At 40.2% G+C, this 18,458-nt stretch overlaps 1 protein-coding gene across 5 annotated transcripts in view; it reads left to right on the top strand.

The window, feature by feature from the left end:
* The window catches only part of schip1 (schwannomin interacting protein 1), a 217,629-nt gene that overhangs the window by 189,699 nt on the left and 9,472 nt on the right, over positions 1-18,458 (top strand). For 3 of the 5 annotated variants that reach the window (XM_079246890.1, XM_079246892.1, XM_079246891.1), the window contains one exon: positions 18,308-18,426. In XM_079246890.1, the coding sequence (XP_079103016.1) occupies positions 18,308-18,426 (119 nt within the window). Of the gene's footprint in view, positions 1-4,312; positions 4,615-11,403; positions 11,846-18,307; positions 18,427-18,458 lie in introns of those variants that run through there. The other 2 variants (XM_079246894.1, XM_079246893.1) reach the window with 2 other exon arrangements.

Genomic DNA, 18,458 nt, shown 5'->3' with positions numbered 1-18,458 from the left:
CGACGTTTTCCACCCACCTGATGTATTTGTACATGCCCTTGTTAACCAGTAGAAGGTAACCAATCACCGAACCTTATCCCCCGGGACGTCACAAGGATTTCCAAGTAGAAAAAACTCTCTAAAACGACGCGTTTTTTGTCTCCATGGAAACCGAACGGAGAGAGTGCTGGAACTCAAACTCAAACATGCGTTTAGGTGATTAAAAACAGTGAAGTTCACATTTCTGATGAGGATTCAACACTGTAGCACTGTAGAAAGCTCAGAAAACTCAAAATACCATAATAGCACCCCTTTAAGCAGAAGGACATCAGACCTTGAACACCCAACTGTTGTAAACTGGCTGGGGATGAACGATCCACTTTTTTTTCCTTTCCAAACCGTTATCTGGGGTTTATTATCAGCTGATACAGATCCTAAACCAGTTTAGATGCATAATGAGTCCTCCTGCAACCACCCCCTTGTAAAGCTGGAAATCTGTCAGTTTTCATGCATAAAGAGGATAAACTAGTTTTTGGTGGATAATCAAGTGAACAGGAAGGTCTATTAAATGCTTGGATGAACTATTTTGTCTCAGTCACTGACAGAAGTCAGAGTCTGGCGGGGAACAGGAGAGATCCTGTCTTTTCTACACTTTCCTGTATTCTTTCCCCACGTCAAGCACCTCAAGGAATAGTCTTTATTATCGCTGAATAAAATATGTTGGAGATGCAGCTTTTTAGCTCAAAATTAACCATCCTTCTTAAAATATACAAACTATTCTGATCATTGCAAGAGAATATTTATTGTGATTGAAAATAAACTGCGAAGAATCTTTCACATTGTGCCAGCCTGTTTGTACAGAAGTCAGACATACCCTGCTCATTATTAGGGTGCAGGTCTAATGTATATTCTACACAGGTTTTTGCCCTGTCTCCAGGTTTAGGTCCCGTGAGACCTCTGTTTTAGTTTTTCAAACAAAACAAGGTATTAAAAAGAGGAAAAACCTTGATGGGGTACTTTAGAAAGGAAGCAAGAGCTGGAATCTGTCCGTCTCTACTCCATGCGTGTGACGGAAGTCAGTAAAACTTTGTTTTTATGTGTTAATACGGTAACAAAAGAAAATAACATGTGATTTCCCCAGACTAATTTCTTTGCACTCAGTTTGATAGACCAAGATATTTTGTGTTGGTGTCGGTTTTGTAGTGTCAGAGCATTTTAATGAATACCGAGTACGAGTACACGCACACACTGCGTCGGCCCGGTACCAATACTGGTGTTGGTGCATCCCTAAAAGTGGCTTCAATTTTATTGTCCTTTACTTCTGAAAATTGACAAGGCTCTATTTAAAACTCTATTAACTCTGTGTGTTTGTGGACATTTAAAAAACACCAACATATAAACAGAGACCATATTTGTGAGTCTCATTTGGCACTAGATTGCTCCTCTTTAGAGCGGGAGGCAGAGTTATATCGAGTTGAGCTGAAATGTTCACTTTAAGTTAATGGTTATCAAATTAGCTCTGAAATCTCAATTTCCTTTCAGCACTTAATGATAACTGGATGGCAGAGAGTATACACTAAAGCAAGTTCCCAGCAGCAACCCATATTTTATTCAGTATATTCTTTGGATGTTGTTATGGCTCATATATTCGTGGGCATCTGAATGTATCCAGCTGAAAGGTCGTAATCTTTCCACTGAAGTAAAAAGGATCAGGATCTATTGACTTGCTGTGCTACTTTTCTCCTACTTACTGTACGCTTGTAAGCTTAAATAAGCTTTCATGTGACCTTGAATAAGCTTAAGAGGACTTTCATGGAGCCTGGTTGGTATTTCGCACCATAAATGATTATGTACAATAGTGTCACCAGATGGGCACTGCTCCAGCTGGGCACCACACAGAAAGCTAAGTCAGAGCCAGCAATGTACAGGCTTGAGCTGAGCGATCAAAGCAGGAGGGAACTCATCGATCCACTTCCAGGTCATTAAACCCATGAGTGGTCTTATCAGGGGGGAAAGCACTGTCACCCAAGAGAGATCGATATCGGATAGAGAGGCTTGGCCAGAGAGGTTGTGGTGAGATAACAGGGAGTGTGCAGCTGTATCTCAGAAAAAGAAAGCTGGAAACAAAAGTATGATTTAATTGTGTCAGGACATCACATTCTGCATATTTTTTGTGTAAATTTGTTCCCCCGCTCTAATGAGAGCTGATAGTGGAACAAGAGAGAAGAAATGCTAATTGGCATCCGTGGCTTAACAATTAAGTGCAAAATGCTGCTACCAATCATTTTCAGTGGCCATTCCTGATCTTTAGAAATCACAGCGCGTGATGGCTTATATAATAAATTACATCATTATCTTTGAATAATTGTCTATTAATAATAATGAATTATTATGTTTTGCATTCCATTATTTCTAATCAAAGAAAGGAGAGAACCAGATGGAGAGAAAGTTTGTTCAAACGCTAAATGACTACGTTTCGGATATGTATGCCTTCTAGCAATAAATTACGTCTCTTCTTTAGTCAGAATTGCTGACTAATCGACCAAGAACTTTTACCACCAATTACAGAGAGCATTTGGTCTACACTGTAACTGAATAAACACCTTCCTATAATTGGTCAGGGATCATTATTACATGGCAGAAGAGGATCATTTGTAAACTGACTGGTTGTTAACATTTCATTTATTATTTGATTATTTATGTTTTTATCTTAGTGATTTGCAATACACACAATGTATATTACATTGCATTAATTTAGCAGTCACTTTTATTCAAAGTGACTTACAAATGTGGGATTTATTATCTTCCACACGGATACTTTTACATGCAGACCAGGGAAGTTGGGGATTGAACCATCATACTTTTGATTGAGGGGACGTTGGTTGGATGGTATGTAAATGTTGCTGACAGCATTGCAGGTGGGGCAGTAGAGGGCAGATAAAGCAAATACCCAAAATGTTATTTCTTACTGCTGTCTAGAACCATACTGTAAGTGAAACATTTTAATCAAATTTTTACACACTATCAGTGCCAAATATTTGTTGTTTAAAAGTGGGTTGCTTTTTGTTTTCTTTCAACTCAAAGTACAGAAAAGTAATCAGCAAAAGGAAAACAAAAAGATGGATTTAGCACAGTAATGAGAGGATGGGGGAATAGATGTAGAGATGGAGAAGGGAGGGATTATCTGAGTAGGTTGGCCTGTTTTTGGATTATAGACCAGCCATCTGCCACTGAGGGATTATAATCTTACCAAGAGATAGACACCAACAATGAGGAGAAGCTAAACAAGCAATGCATTGCCTTGTACTATCAGCACTTTGACACACAAATGGATAAATAATTCAAATTCACACAAATAAAAACCTAGTTAATGGCACATTTGTGCTTATAAAAATGTTTAGTTTTTTTAATAAAATTTGTTGAAGGAATTTGGAGGGAAAGTTGCAGACAGAGACTGAAGTGACATCTGAGTCAGTGTGGTTGTTTCTATGGCAGGATTATGTAGTTATCTATCAAAACCTTTTTTTATGTTGCAGTTGTCAGACTTTTTCTGTATCAGTTGTCAAAGCTGCCGAATGACTCAGATGATGGAAAAGTACATCTCCTCTTTGGTATCAATTTCACCCAGAATTAAAGATGAGGCATTTCTTGGAACGGTTTCCTTGTAGATACATGTAGCCTCGTGACGGCCTTGTCACCCCAGAAATATTAATGTATTTCTGTGGTTTCGTGTTTATTTATTTTCAGTTTATTATTAAGATGCAACGTAGCTTAGCTGTGGAAGGGTTGTCTGATTTGTAAATTCAATCTTTAAAGTGATAAAAAGTTCACTTTTCTGAAACTGACTGAGGAAATAGAAGGTAAAATATTGCAGATATGTTCTGAAATTCAGAATCAGCTTTTGGTACTTTACATTTTGTTAATCTTTGCAGATAAAAACATATTTAGACTTGAGTCAACAGCTCTCTTCTATTTTCTTTTTGATTATGATTTATGCAGCCCACAAAGAAATTATAATAAAGGTTGAAAGTCACTCATCTCTTCTTTCTCTGGCAATACTTTATTTGAAAGAGCTGAACGGCATCCCAGCCGTGACCCACACCTCCTGCTTTTTTCCCACCCTCCTCCACTCTCCCCCTCTCCCTACTGGCCAGCTCTGCTGACGCTCAGCCCTGGAGCTCCTCCCTCTTTTACGTCCAAAGCAGAGATAGAATTGCAGGCAGGACTATACTGTTCTCCGCTCTCCTCCCATCCGCTCTCTGTGTCTCTCCCACTCTCACACCCCTCCTCCCGTCTCACTCCCCTCCCTCTTTCAGCGTTCGGAAAGCAGCGATCAGACCCTGCCCTTTTCTGTGAACAAACAGACAGATAAAATAAAACAAGAAGAAAACAGAAGGCAGAAGGTTGGGGGAAGACTGACCTGACTTCTAACAGGAGACAAGCTGCATAGAGACTCATTTTTTCTAAGTTTGGATTAGGGACTCGGTGGGATCTCTTCTCTCCCTTCCTGCTGGAATACCACTGCAGGGCTGGGAATCCTATCCCAGTCCGGCTCCTGCTCACCCCCCCCAGCTCAGCCAGCACTACTCTAGGATGCTGTGAAGGATGGTCCACCAGGAAAACTGTTCTTACCAGGTAGTCCTCTGAACAAACCGATGCAAGATATTTCACTTTAGTTTAATGGTTTCTCTGGGAATCCGGCAGAGAGGTCTGATGCTTTCCTCGTTCGCTACGTTTCTCAATTCTTATCAAGTATTTTTTTTAAAAACTCAGTCTATCAAACCTTTGAATGTAGGTCTGAAACTAGGACATTGTTGCACATATGTCTTTGCAGATATTGTGTGGGGGTTTTTCTATGCCTTCTGCGGTTACGTGATTGTGTTGTGAATCTGATGGGTGGCCGGTTGCTAAGAGAGCACTTGACTCAAGGGAATAATGTCCTACCTTCTATTCACATCCACCTCCATCCAGCCTCATCAGTCCATGTCAAGGAGGCAGTCTTGTCAGAACTCAGCAATGTTCATGATGGTATGGTATTTTGTCTGTGCAGTAGCAGGTCCACACATTCAAAAAGTGGGGCAGGCAACGCAGTGGTAAATTCATTTCTAAATGTAAACGGTGGCTTGGAGGGCTTTGCTTGTGTGCTTGAGGTGTGTGTGGTTCTGACATGTGGCAGCAGTGTCCCACTTTTTCTAATGAAGAATTGGAAGGAATGAATGACTCGTGATAAAAAAAAGGAGAGCCGTGCAGCACAGCTGGTCTTTTTCATAACTAGTTCTGCAAAGGGGGAAAAAAAAAAATCTGCAATGCAGGGGAGATGGAGAATGAGAACAAGCAGAGAGGTAGATGAAAGGAAGAAGAAATAAGCTGAATAGGCTGGGGAAAGTGGTGGGGAAGGTAGATGGAGCTTCTTTGATGGAGGGAAACCACGTGAAGAGAGTCTCTGAGACATAGATGGGCCTTATGGGTGTGCCTGAAGCATTTTAAATACTTGCAACATGAAAATGCAACCCAAAAACTAAAAAAAAAATTAAGGCTGATCTCATGAGATGAGTATGTATGTAATTTGATGTTTCAGATCGGAATACCCCACCCTCTAACAGACATCATCCAACAAAATATTTGTATTTATCGCAGTGCGTCGTCCTTATATTTGTATTTGCTTGTCAGCAGGGTGAATTTCTTTAGTGGGTTCAGGATTTCCTGCTATGTTCTTTCACAGATAAAGACTGGACAAAGTAACATGATTTGGCTGGATTGAAGGAAAGAACAGCAGAGGAAAGCAATGCCAAACAGATCTAGGAGATGGCAGATGAAAGGCAGACATGAGGCTGTAACAGGAAATGTTTTGAAATCCCAGATGAAGCAAAGATGAAGAAATAAAAAAAGACATTCAGGTCTTTGGTGCTGATGATAACAGATAAGAAAAACAGCATCAGTTTAATTTAAAGAGAAAAAATGCAGAGATCTTTAAAAGGTTATGTTATAAAGTTGCAGCTTTAAGGTTTAATACAACAATATAAGGGATGTATTAATAGAGAGAGATGGAAGCAAACAGAGAATGAGAGCGTTGAGCAGAACAGAGTTCAGGCTCTGATAACAGCCGCTCTCAAGAGGCGCCTCAATTAGACTGGTATCCTGGCAACCAGCAAGTAGACAGCGCCCCTCACATACATATAGCACACACCCACAGAGGAATGGAAAAACTCTAAGGGTAATAAGAGAATAGAAAAGAGGGCATTAGTTTAATGAAGAAATGAAATGGTCAAGGAGTAATTAGATCAAGTGGAAAGGAAAGAGGGTGAGAACAGTGTGGTTCCCGTTTCCCAGTCCAGCCCATGTCGTGGGGTAGACTCTGTGTTGGTTATCACCATTGGCTATTTACCCTTTAAATAAGGTGTGGGATTTGTATTTCTATCTCTTTTTTTCTCTAGTTACTAGAGAGAAACATAGAAAGCCTTTGCGTTTCCTTGTCAGTCCAGCCGATATCATTCGAAGCTCCTAATGTCAGAAGGCATTAGGCAATTAAGTAGCAGGCTGGAGAATCAGTAAACTGGCCATACAACCTGTAATCACTTAAAATCATCTATTGATTTCTGTGCTTTCAGCTTTGCAACTCCACAAATCCCATGTGAAAAAGGAAAATAAGTGAGAACAAAAACAGATTATCTGCTGCATATTCTTCACCTTGATGCTGCACTTCGCCTCATTAAGTACTTAAGAGAGCACACCGTACCTCAGTGTTTTTCCTGGGGTTTTATCTCTCAATATGTCAAGCAGTAGTCAGATTCTCATGTAAATCTTATAGAGGCCTATTGCTGTCAGCAGCAGAAGCAATCCCAGCAGGGTGAAGGCCGAAAGTGAGATTTATCAGCTTGGCCACAGTGTGTCATCCTGGGTTGGAACAGCACTGTCAGCCTGCCAAGGCCTCTGGAACTCAGGCTGAATCCTGACCCCCCTCCTCACTGTCCTCTCGGTGTTTGTGTGTAAGGATTTCTGTGTTTATGTGTCGACAAGCTTGTGCAGGAAGAGCGTCAGTGTGGTGTAATTCTATACGAGGTCAGATGAATTATAAATTATGAGCAGCAAAAGATGCAATATATACCAGTTATGGATTATGTTGTAAGTAAAGAATCAATCAATAAAACCGAGCAGTAAAGTATGGAATTACTGAGATTGTGAGTTTGTGTAGTTTACCAGGTAGCTAATTCGGCTTGTAATGGCAACAAAAACCACAAGTTCAGACATGCTCACATTACAGTACATTGATATTTTATGATTTGAGGCCAAACTAAGACAACTAAGGATAAAATCTTCAGCTCTAGGATATTGTTGTGGAATGTTTTGTTGTATAGAGTTTAATGTTAGCTGTTGCTGTTCTTTAGAAAAACAATCTGCCCTTGTCTCTGGCTAAGCTCATTTAAGCCACCTTATTTTGATTTTATGTGAAACAGCATTATTGGCTGATTATTTTTCATCAGAACAAAGATATCAAAACAAAGCCAACACATCAGAGGAGTTATTATAAACTAATTCTATTGCTATTCTAATTCATATGCTAATATTAACCAAAAATAGTTGAAAACGATGTTAGGAGAATAAATGTGCAAAGTTATGGCACTCTAATGATTAGTTTTACCAGTGTAACTACTAATCTATAACATCTTACATTTCAAAAGAAATCTTTCCCAGAAAACTTTTCATTGATTGCATTAAACATGGATTAATGTTCTTGTGGTCAAACATTTGCTGTGCAGCAGCTGGATAGGAGCATACTCTGTCCTAGTATCACACAGTTTGCCAAAGTCGACTCATACACTGTCGTCTGTGCGAGTTAGTGGACTGCCTGATGGGTCACCCTGTGCTCCTTTTACAGCCCAATTTGTTTGGAACAAAGAGCATCGCCATGGAAAAATTCTCATCAAGTTGCTATGGTAGCAACCCTCGTTCGTTCTCTCCCCCTTCCAAAATAGGATCAAGACTAGCGTGCTTATCTGCGGTTTCTTTTATTTGTGCCATTTCATATGTGCCAAACACATCTTTTTAAATCCGCTGTTTATTCTTCCTGGTTTTTGTATCTTGAAAGGTGCTATACAAATAAAGTTTTTACTTTTCTTTGCTTACACGTAATCTAGTTCCATCATGTCACACAAGCAAACAGACAGATAATGAGGACCGGATGGCTGATATTTACTTACAGGCATGTAAGCAAAAAGCGTGGTGGGATAATAAACAGGGAAGAGGCGTTTTTGCTGCATGCATGGTCTCATATATGTTTGCATGCAGCAAAAAAAAAAAAAAAAAAAAAAAAAACAGGTTTGGATTTTTAAACAACCTTTTGAGAAACTAAAATATCCTCACTCTAAAGATCTGAAATGCATACAGGTCCTCACATAGATAGCTGTACAAATACAAAAACACTCAAAGCGCCATTGGCCTTGGATCCCACACTTACAGGAGGTGCCAGGAACCCTCTCCCACAGTCACCCTCTGTTCACTTGGAACAATAAGCTGCTCTGTATATGTGTGTGTGCGTGTGTGTGAGTGTGTTTGTGTGTGTGTGTGTGTCATTTTCATACTTCTCTCTCAGCTGACCAAGTCAGGCCACCATGAGCACCATGAGAATTAATCTGTATGATAGTATGTCTCAAGTATGAAGCTAAAAACACCCCCATCTGTCCTCAGACTACAGCTTGATGTTTGTGGTTACATCAGCGCATAACGTGTTGTAGATCCACCTCGTGCATATGTAGAGCAGGTTAACTCATCCACCAAACCTGCCTTAATGCAGCAGTGACTTCATCTTCACTATGAAGTCAGCCTCAGTAATGAAGCAGAGATCCAGTGAGGATGACTCTGCCCCACCCATGCACACGCAGCTAACACCATTTTTATTGGCCTGATAGTGTGGATGTATGTGTGTGTGTGTGTGTGTGTGTGAACATGCTTGTGTTGTCTGTTTTGTCTCCAGCAGTGATCCAGTGCGGGTAGATTCAGGGGACAACCAGACAATTGACTGTACTCTACCCATAATCCTCTGGGATCAACACTGAATCACATCCACTTCCTATTTTTTCACTTAACCTGTGTGTATGTGCGCATGCTGGTGTTTGTTGCGTGTGTCTGAGCACATGCTTAAAAGCTTTTTGATGTCATCAAGCAAATGTATTGTTCCTCAGCTGTTTTAATCTTTGATTCCCCATTTTTTTTCTCATGTTCTCATTTCGTTTCCTGTCCTTCTGAACAGAGAAACTGATGAACATGAGTCATGTTGATTAGTATCACCCGCCGTTCTCTTCGATCTCATTTCTCTCTTTTTATCCCTCCTTTACCCCTTTGTCCTTGGCTGGCTGGTTCATTTCTTATCTGAAATCTCTACCTTCCCAGGCTTTTCCTAATCAATTTAGTATGATTCATTGCCTGACTCTGTCCTCAGATAGTAGTTTAAATCTTCAAAATAAAATAAAAAGACAGTAACTTTTTATAAGCTTTGCTTGATTAAGGTCCAACTGCAGCTTCTGTCATTTTACACACTATTAAGAGTGTGGTTGTTGAAGGGTTGTGTAGTTACATTAAATGTCCAAGCGGCCAAAGTTAAAATAGCTGCTAAAACTTAATGAGAATCTTTGAAGTCATTTCTCAGGACTGCTGCCAGCAGCATGACATGCAGTAGTGTAGGAAGCAGGGGATTTCGTGATCCCCAAAATGCATAAAGCTAAATATGAAACACTCCTTTGGCACTGCTGCTTCACAGCAAGAAGGTTGCTGGTTCCAGTCTCGGCTGGATGGAGGTTCGAACCGTGGCCTTTTCCGTGTGAAATTTACATGTTCTCTGCAAATATGTGTAGGCTTTCTCCAGGTTCTCCTGCTTCTTCCCGCTGTCCACCACTGAGGAAAAAGTTTCATTCTTTCCTGAGGATCCCCTGTAGCGGCTCAGTCAAATGCAACAAGACTGTACTTGGTTAGCCGTTTACAGGGAAATCCAGACTTTTACAACCTCTACCCAAACTTTATCGCTACCAACAGGAAGAACATAAAGTCTAAAATAATGCAAAAATAATATGAACCCTTTCATGAAATAATAATAAAAAATAAAAAAATCAGTGCAACATTTAAATACAGTATTTTACCTCTACAGACATACACAATGATACATTTTTGTTTAGTAGAGATATTTAGAATTTATCATTATTTATGATTTACTTTAATGTATTCAAATGAATATTTATAAAATAATATAAGCATAATTATACTATGTAAATCTTCTATAAGATATAGCTGTATCATTTTCATTTCCTATTTGTCACAAAGGCAAACTTGCTAAATTATATTATATTCAATTATATCATATATTTATTGTTTCTATAGTGAGTGGAAATGTATTCGATGACTCACTCACATCCACTGAAGTGGTTTATTTACAAAAATACCATCCTCATTCATAAAAATGCAAGAAAAAAGCTTGTAAATAGGTGTCCATTATAGGGCCACTATGCATGAAAGGGTAGTATCAGCTTTTCTAATATGTAATATATTTAGACCAATTTTATTATATTTAGACCAATTCAGACCAAGTTTATTTTCAGTTTATTTTTACTTAATCATGGTGTTGGTTTTCCAGTTCCTTGACCATCCTGTCAGCCATTTTTTTCTATGTAACCTCTGGCCGGTGTCTGTGTGGGTGTGGGTGTGTTGTACTCTCCAGCAGTGTGAATCTGCAGCCATATGTGGATATAATTTTCTGTCTGGGCGGCTATGACAAATATATGAGTCACGGGTCGATAATGTCTCGCAAAGATGAGATCATTACACACCATGGAGAGCTCAGATTGAAAATCTAAGTCACTGATACAATGCACAAGCAATCACAGTGTACGTGAGTGAGCGAATGACTGGCTGTGTGTGTGTGTTTGTGTGCCAGGCTAATGGTCCTTTGTGCACTGTCAGAGTTTATTTAGCCAGCCTAGGCTGTGGGGCTGCTGGCTTTGGTGTCCAGACAAGGCACTATTTTTACCTTAGCAGGAAGGGAGTACACTACCATCTCTCACATATGTGCACAGAGACTTTCTCATTCATCCTGCCTCAAATATGGAGGCTAATTTACTTAGTGAATCTGTCTTTGGCAAACATACTCAGACCTGGGTGGAACAGAGAGAGAATGAATAGGGACAGTAAGACATTATGTCTGTGAAAATGCACAAACACCGCAGAAGCAGTCAAAACACTCATGGTTGTGCTCTGGTAAACACGCACACACACACACACACTCTGATTATCAGTATCACATCGCTGAGGTGTCTCTTTTCAGCTTGTGGTGCGCAGCTGCTGTCCTCACGTCGGGGCGTGAAGCCGGAAAAAAAAACTCACCAATGTTAGTTTCTCTGCACCTCCCTCCTCTCTTCCTCTCCCTGGACCGTGAGAGGCTGCCTGACCAGAGGGCGGAAGGTAGGGAGGGTCCAGTGGGGCCTTACCTCCGACTGCTTTGCTTTTCTAGTCCTGTGGGAGAGGCAAGACGACGACGGTGCCTGAGAAAGAGAGCAAGTGGAGAAGTCAGAAAGTGCAGAGAAAAAGAATCGGTGTCACAACATGTTATAGAAAGATGAGGAGAAGCCGGCGGTAGAGGAGTAAAGTTGGTGCTGTAGTGTCAGAAGATGGAAGTTGTGTGGGATTATGATGCACACTGACTGGGCTCAAACTCAAGAGTCAGTCTGGACAAACCTCACCAGTGACTGGGGAGCAGAAAGGAAAAGACAGGAGAAAGAGGGAGGGGGTGAGGGAGACGCTGGATAAAATGGATGGATGTGGTAGAGCAGATGATGTCATCAGCCAAGCGTCCAGTCTCTACCTCAGTGATGACTACAAAGAGGTAAAGGACGTTGTGTTTTTCTGTTTACGTCATGTGTTGGATTATTTCTTGATCAGAAGCAGCGTCAAGCAACTTCACAGCGACCACAAGTTTTCAGGGAGAAAGTGAAGCGAAGATGTAGTCCAGTATCCATGCCCGCTTTCACGCTTCAACCTGTTCTTTTGTTTTTGTTCTGTTTTCATTTTGTGTGTCTTTTATATGAGTTTACCAAACTAGATCTAAGAGTGGGCTTGGACTTCTCCCAGTTTCCAGTCTTTATTCTAAACCGGGCAAACCATCTGTATATATTGACAATGCAGATGTTAAGCTTTCTTTATAATGGAATTTGCTCTGCTGTGTGAAGCAATGTGATGCAACACAAAGATCGAGGCGCTTAAGTCTGGACATTAAATGCCACACATATTTGGAGCAATGTTATGACATAATACTATGAGCAATGTGGCTTTATTCTTAAATCTGATTCATTCTTTGGGGGAAAAAAAACCACTAAGTCATTCCATGCAAATAGCTTCTCACAGAGAAAGAAAGCTAAAATGCGACTCATAGTCCTATTGTCCTCTCCAGTCCTATTTCACGACCCCCCCCCCCCCCCCCCCCCCCCCCCACACACACACACACACACACACACACCCCTGGCGTCCTTTCTTTTTTTCTCCTATTTACCCCATAACCCTCCCCCGCTACTTTTCTGCCACCACATACACATTCGTTATTTCCTTTTTGCCACTTGCTGAGCTGTCCTGTTCCGAGCTGAGTGACAGGAGCAGTCTTGCACTGACCTGCAGCTGAACTGTAAGAGGGGCCAAAGGTCAGGTCCCTTATCTGGGATGGAATGCTGCACTGCATAGAAAGACAGGTCTCAGATAGCAAAGAGAGATAATCAAAACAGAAACGCACAGAGAAATATGCACCCGTATTAAGCCTCCACAGACAGCGTGCGTATACTTCAAGTGAATACTTTCATGAGTATTTGGGGAATTTAAAGAAGTATAGGTGTTTACAGACAGGAAATACAGACTGTAAATCAATTGTCCAACAAATTAGTTGTAAAGATGTTTGTAAGGGGATATGTGATAACTGGATAGGTTCTCAGTCTTCATCCAAAGCTGAACAAATCTGCTGCTGGCTGTACCTTCATAAGTTGGCTAATGTAGTTACTTTATAATGGTTTCACCAACAACCCTACTCTCAATATGGCAAAGAATATAACAGCAAAACTGCTCCTTTATAGGGACTGATTGGATTGACTTTCACCAATATTAACATCTGTGGGGCATAAAGCTGCACCACAGTGTTATAAAACACAAAGTGAGGAGTCAGGGAAGTTCTGGTGGTTTGTAAAGCTGAGATCTCAGCAGCAGATCACTGTCAGTCCTGGAATAAAAACATGTAAGTGAAGCCATCTCATTCTCTGGACCCCACACACTCTGCCAACACACAGCAACACACATATACGCAAATACTTGTCAGCAGTTGCTAATGAAAAAAACCTTCAAATACAATTTGTCATATCTAAATTCAATATAATGTCATGTTACACATATATAAAATGACATATGACTGGTAATTATGTGCGTATGTGTGTGTGTGATAATGTGTTAACATTGGGTTCTTGTCCCGAGCCAGGAGGTAAGGTCTCAGTCGGTGAAAAGAACCCATTGTGCAGAAAAAGGGAGACTACTTTGTGAGGAATGTTGAGAGAAAAAAAAGGCAGGAAAGTGAACAAAAATATTCAGAAATGAATAATAATTCATTTTAACTTTAGAAATAGTAAGAAGACACAGAAAAGGGAGGTTGAAATTAGATCAAAGCAAAGGACTGACGTGTGTAGGCATGCGGTATACATGCGCACACATCCACATGCACACACATCTCAGATCTTAACCACTAAACAGCTTTTGGCCAGTAGAGCCAGCAATTTAGTGGGAGCCAGAAGGAGGGTGCTCTTTGTTTACACAGATAATTCAATTCATCCCCCATTTCCAATATAGATCTTGATGGGAGATATGGAGGCTCAGACAAGCACCCTGGCGTACATTGCCGGGGCTAAATCACCCTCTTGGCCTGCAGATAAATGGTCCTAGTGCGGAGTGGAGGAGAAAATGTGCCTGTCAATGAGGGTTTCCCAACAGAGGAAATTGCTTCATGAATTTGAGGAAAAACACAAATTAGCCCAATTGTGCTCCTCCCAATCTAATTTGGGCTGCTCTGGTGCTTGAGGCCAGCAACAGAAGGAGGTAGTTAAAGCTGTCACTCATCCCTTCTTTTATGTTTATTTGCCACATAGACCTTTAAATGGAAGTGCAAAAGATAAAGCCATTTCCCAATTCAGCCGAAGAAAACACACGTTTTGCTGTGTCGGGGTTTTATCACATTTTGTGTTAAGTTCTGAATGAATATTTTATGCTGATTTATTATTTTCTCTGTAACAACCTGGTCAATCAAAAGATGAGTTTGCATGTTTTTTAGAGGTAGTGGTTGTAGATACTGTTTAGGGATCAATTTTAAGTGCATGTTTGAGAAGCAGAGGATCATAATGAATCTGTAATGCAAGAGCAGCCAAGAGCGAAGACCGTATCAGAAGAGTGAAAACATGAGCCAATGAGAGATAATTTGTAAGGATGAGTGAAGTCAAAGCACACAGAAGTAAACATTGGTGTTTCTGGAAATTTAGTCTGTCATTACTGTTACAGTATGCTGCTAGATAGTTAGTACGCCACAGTTCAGATGACGACTATTTTTACTCCAGTTTTTACCACAATATGTCAGACTGTTAGAAATTTTCTTTAAGAGGTTCCAACATTATATATTTATCTATTTGAATTTTTTTTCTTTTATTTATTTGATGTTCTTAGATTATGACTAAATAAAAACTATGAATGCCAGGCAGGTAGTTTGGATGATCCAAATGCAGTGTAGAACAGGAGACTGGAGGATTTCACACCTCCACCTCTCAGCGGTGCGTTCCACACCTTCTGTTAATGGTTTAAGGGGCTCTTGCAATCACTGTTTTACCACACACATACCAAGAAGTCAACACAAACAAGCTGTCTAACAGGTGATGTTTACACCCAGACATGAAGCTGCTATGTTAACAGGTGATCTGTTACTTTAGTCCAAGAGCAAAGCAGAAGATACAAAAATAAAATGCAACATTTTTGTGATGGTTCGTTCAGAATGTGCTAGCATTGCCCTCTAATGAGCTTATTTAAAAAAATCGGAACAAAAAGTTGTTTTTTACTGATAATTACCAAAGGAAGCAGGTAAATCTGATTTTATTCCTTTTACACTATATATTTTATATTCCTCCATCCTTTTGCCCTGATCATGAATGCACAACTTTCATTCATAAAAAGTTCTCTAACAAATATTAAACCATAAAAGTATTTATGAATCATAAAAAGCCTTTCTGATGTTTCAGAATTAGTCCTTGGCCTAAATAAAAGAGCCATAAAATCTTGGATATATTTTATTGAAACTGAAAATGGCAGGAAGCATTTCAGATTTTGCATTCAATTCTGTCATAGTTAATGTAGGAATTGTAAAGTTTTGACCAAACCTGTGATTTCTAAAGTCACTTTAACATTTGACTAGCAGTTAGAGCAACTTTAGTGTAAAATTTGAAGAAACTCTTTCAAGGTTTCCCCAGATATATATTCACAAAAAGATGGCGGACAAAGTAAAGAACAGATAGCTCTGTAGGAACAGCTTCTGGTGATGGTTTCCAAGGCAGAGGCTTACAACCATAACAACATTTGCTATTTTAGGACTTCATTCTTTCATAATATGAAAAAGAAAAAGTGCCCGTTTTGGTTGGAATGTGGGTTAATGTGATGGGAATGTAGGCAGGTCTCATGACCAGATCAAAGTTCCCCTTGAGCTCCATTGCTACTGTTACATAAAGATTTCACAGACATGCCATGTTCTGTATTGTTTTTGTTGTTGTTGTTGTTTTTATGAATATTACACAACAGTTTTGCTTGATTTAACCAACAATAAAAATCTGTTTCTTGTGGATTTGATCCAGAAAAGTCTCTATGTAAAAATCCTTTTAGCACTTTCAGTAAAGTATGATCAGAATAATCTTTGTTTTTATGCGTTTTGCTTTACTTTCAGAAAAGTTGGGACATGTACATATTCAAAATACATCATTTAGGTTGTTTTACAGCCTCCCACTTTGTTGCTCTTAGTAGTCACTTCTTTCTAAGTTTGCAAACTCCAAGCCTTGCCTTCAGCTTACATCCATTTCTGCAGCAGTCTGTGTGAGGTGCTGCCGCTGCAAACCCTTTTAATGAAAAGCTGTCAAATATGAGGCGCTTCTGATGCTTAATGTAAAAACCTTACAGTGCCTTCTTGAATGTGGCAGACTTGGTTTCAGGCAGCCCTCGGTCATGTCTTTTCTCAGCCCTCACCATATGAGGAGAGCAGTCAGTCAGGGAGCCTGAAGCTTCTGGTTTTCATCTTCGCTTAAAGCCGCTGTTAAGCAGAGTAACTTGACTGACACCTTTGCTATAGTCAGTGAGCGATGCAGGAGCACATAAACGTGTTTGACCTGAGCTGCACCACAGAGGCGGTGCTGTTGCGCCTTTGAGGCAGTGAATTGAAACTTTCATGTATGCTCATTTTGATTAGCCAGGCAATCTTTCACACAGATACACAAAGGAGCAATGCATGGAGGGTACACTGGTTGACATACCACTGTGTTTGCCCGCAGTGCCACTGTGTTTGCAGTCTCTTGTGTGGAGTGGGATTATGTTAATTTGTCCTTCGTGAAGACACTTTCACCAACTCCTGCATACAATTGTCAAGGGAGATAACACTGGGAGGAGACAGGACAGGAGAAAAAGAAGTGAGAGAGGGATGAAGGTTTGATGAGCAATTTGAATAGAGAAGAACAGAATGAACAACAGAGTGATGGTTTGAGTGAACAAACAAAAGAAGTTGAGCCTGATGGCGAGAAATAGAGATTGAGCATGGTGTGAAGGGAGCTAGAGAAGTAACCAGTAAGAAACCAGTGTAGCTGAATGAGGCAGACAACAAACAAAACAAACAAGAATAAGAATGTATGAAACGGTAAGAAATATATTGATGAATTAGTAATTGTTCTAATTATAGTACACGTCCAAATAGTAATGTCAGAGATGGCGGTTCTGGGCACTTCATCAGGGTAACTAAGCACCAGGAGCTCCAGCGTGAACTGCATACCTTCTGGTACTTGTCAGTAGGAGTGGCGCTGCTTGCCAGCATTGCACGTGAGTTAGTTTCCACACTGAGGTTCTCATTATAAATAAGAAGTGCTCCTGCTTTGAGAAGGTATCATATGTTCCATGAACAGTAGATCTGAATAGAAAGAGCTATTCCACATGTGTAAGCACTTTAAATCAAGTCCACGCTGTCACAACAAATATTTATGTATATGGGTAGTTAAGATAGATAAGATTAATTCTCACCCATTTGTGAGGATTTTTATTTATTCTTTGTTATGTCCATTAGCTTTCATCTTAAAGTTAGAGATGCATGAAGAAGTAGCATGGCACTAATGTCAACCCTAAAGCATCCATGCTTTTTTTTAATAAGATGTTTCTATGTGATGTTTTGCTATCAAACCCCTATTCATAACTAGATGAGTCAATTGAAAAGCAATTCTCATTTACAATGATGATCTGGCAAATGACTGTTAACGTGGCATCATAATGCATCGCAGCCTTAAAGATGAACAAGTCAGTTAGTTGAGAAATCCGATGAACTCCTGTTTAAGACAGCAAAGGAAGCTGCACGTTATCCAAAAACAAAATCACAAAGAGGGTCTTAAAGATTGTGGACAGACCGCTTGTACTTGTCTCAGTTTTCTTTCACAGAGTTTGACTCCATATATTTAATGATAATCAGTCTGAGTAGCTTATTAGTGTTCAGCCAATACCCTCACCGATGGGCCATGGGACCAGTTTGTGTGTGACTGAACTGATACCAAAGCTGAAGTGTGACCTAAGCTGACATTACAAGTCTAAGAAATGTCAGGAGAGACGGCCTCATTTGTTTTATAGCTTTGGTATTTCTGCATTGTTGAGCAGTTCTGAAATGCAAAAGAGACCTTCATTTGGTCTGTGTTGGTGTGGAAGCCTAGTCATGTGTGAATCTTGCATGGAAAGTGTTCGCCAGTCGTTTGGTAAGTCAACAGCACCACCTTCTGGTGAAATCTGATAATGTCAGCTTTTGCATATGTTTTTACAGTTCACCGGCTAACCGGCCACTCTCCAAATTAATACAAGGCTGCTGCTTTTAATATGCTTTAAGGAGTGATTTGCAGGAAGTGCGCAGGATCACAGTGCTTTGTATTTGTGCATGCAGCTTGTCCTAATGCCTCATTCCTGTCAGCCTAACACGTACCTGTCCTCATTTTGTAATTGTAAAATTAAAGAGCTCGCATTAAATTATCCACATATTACTCATCTCCTCTTGCAGGCCCAGAAGAATGAAAGGGAGTCTATCAGGCAGAAGCTGGCCCTGGGCAGTTTCTTCGATGATGGCCCCGGCATCTACACAAGCTGCAGCAAGAGTGGCAAACCCAGCCTCTCATCCCGGTAAGATATCTGACTTTTCTAGCTATGTTTCA

The sequence above is a fragment of the Telmatherina bonti genome (genome assembly GCF_933228915.1).
Source record: "Telmatherina bonti genome assembly, chromosome: 9".
Lineage (NCBI taxonomy): Eukaryota > Metazoa > Chordata > Actinopteri > Atheriniformes > Telmatherinidae > Telmatherina > Telmatherina bonti.
The sequence above is the reverse complement of the archived record's forward strand: the minus strand, read 5'-3'. Positions and strand labels throughout refer to the sequence as shown.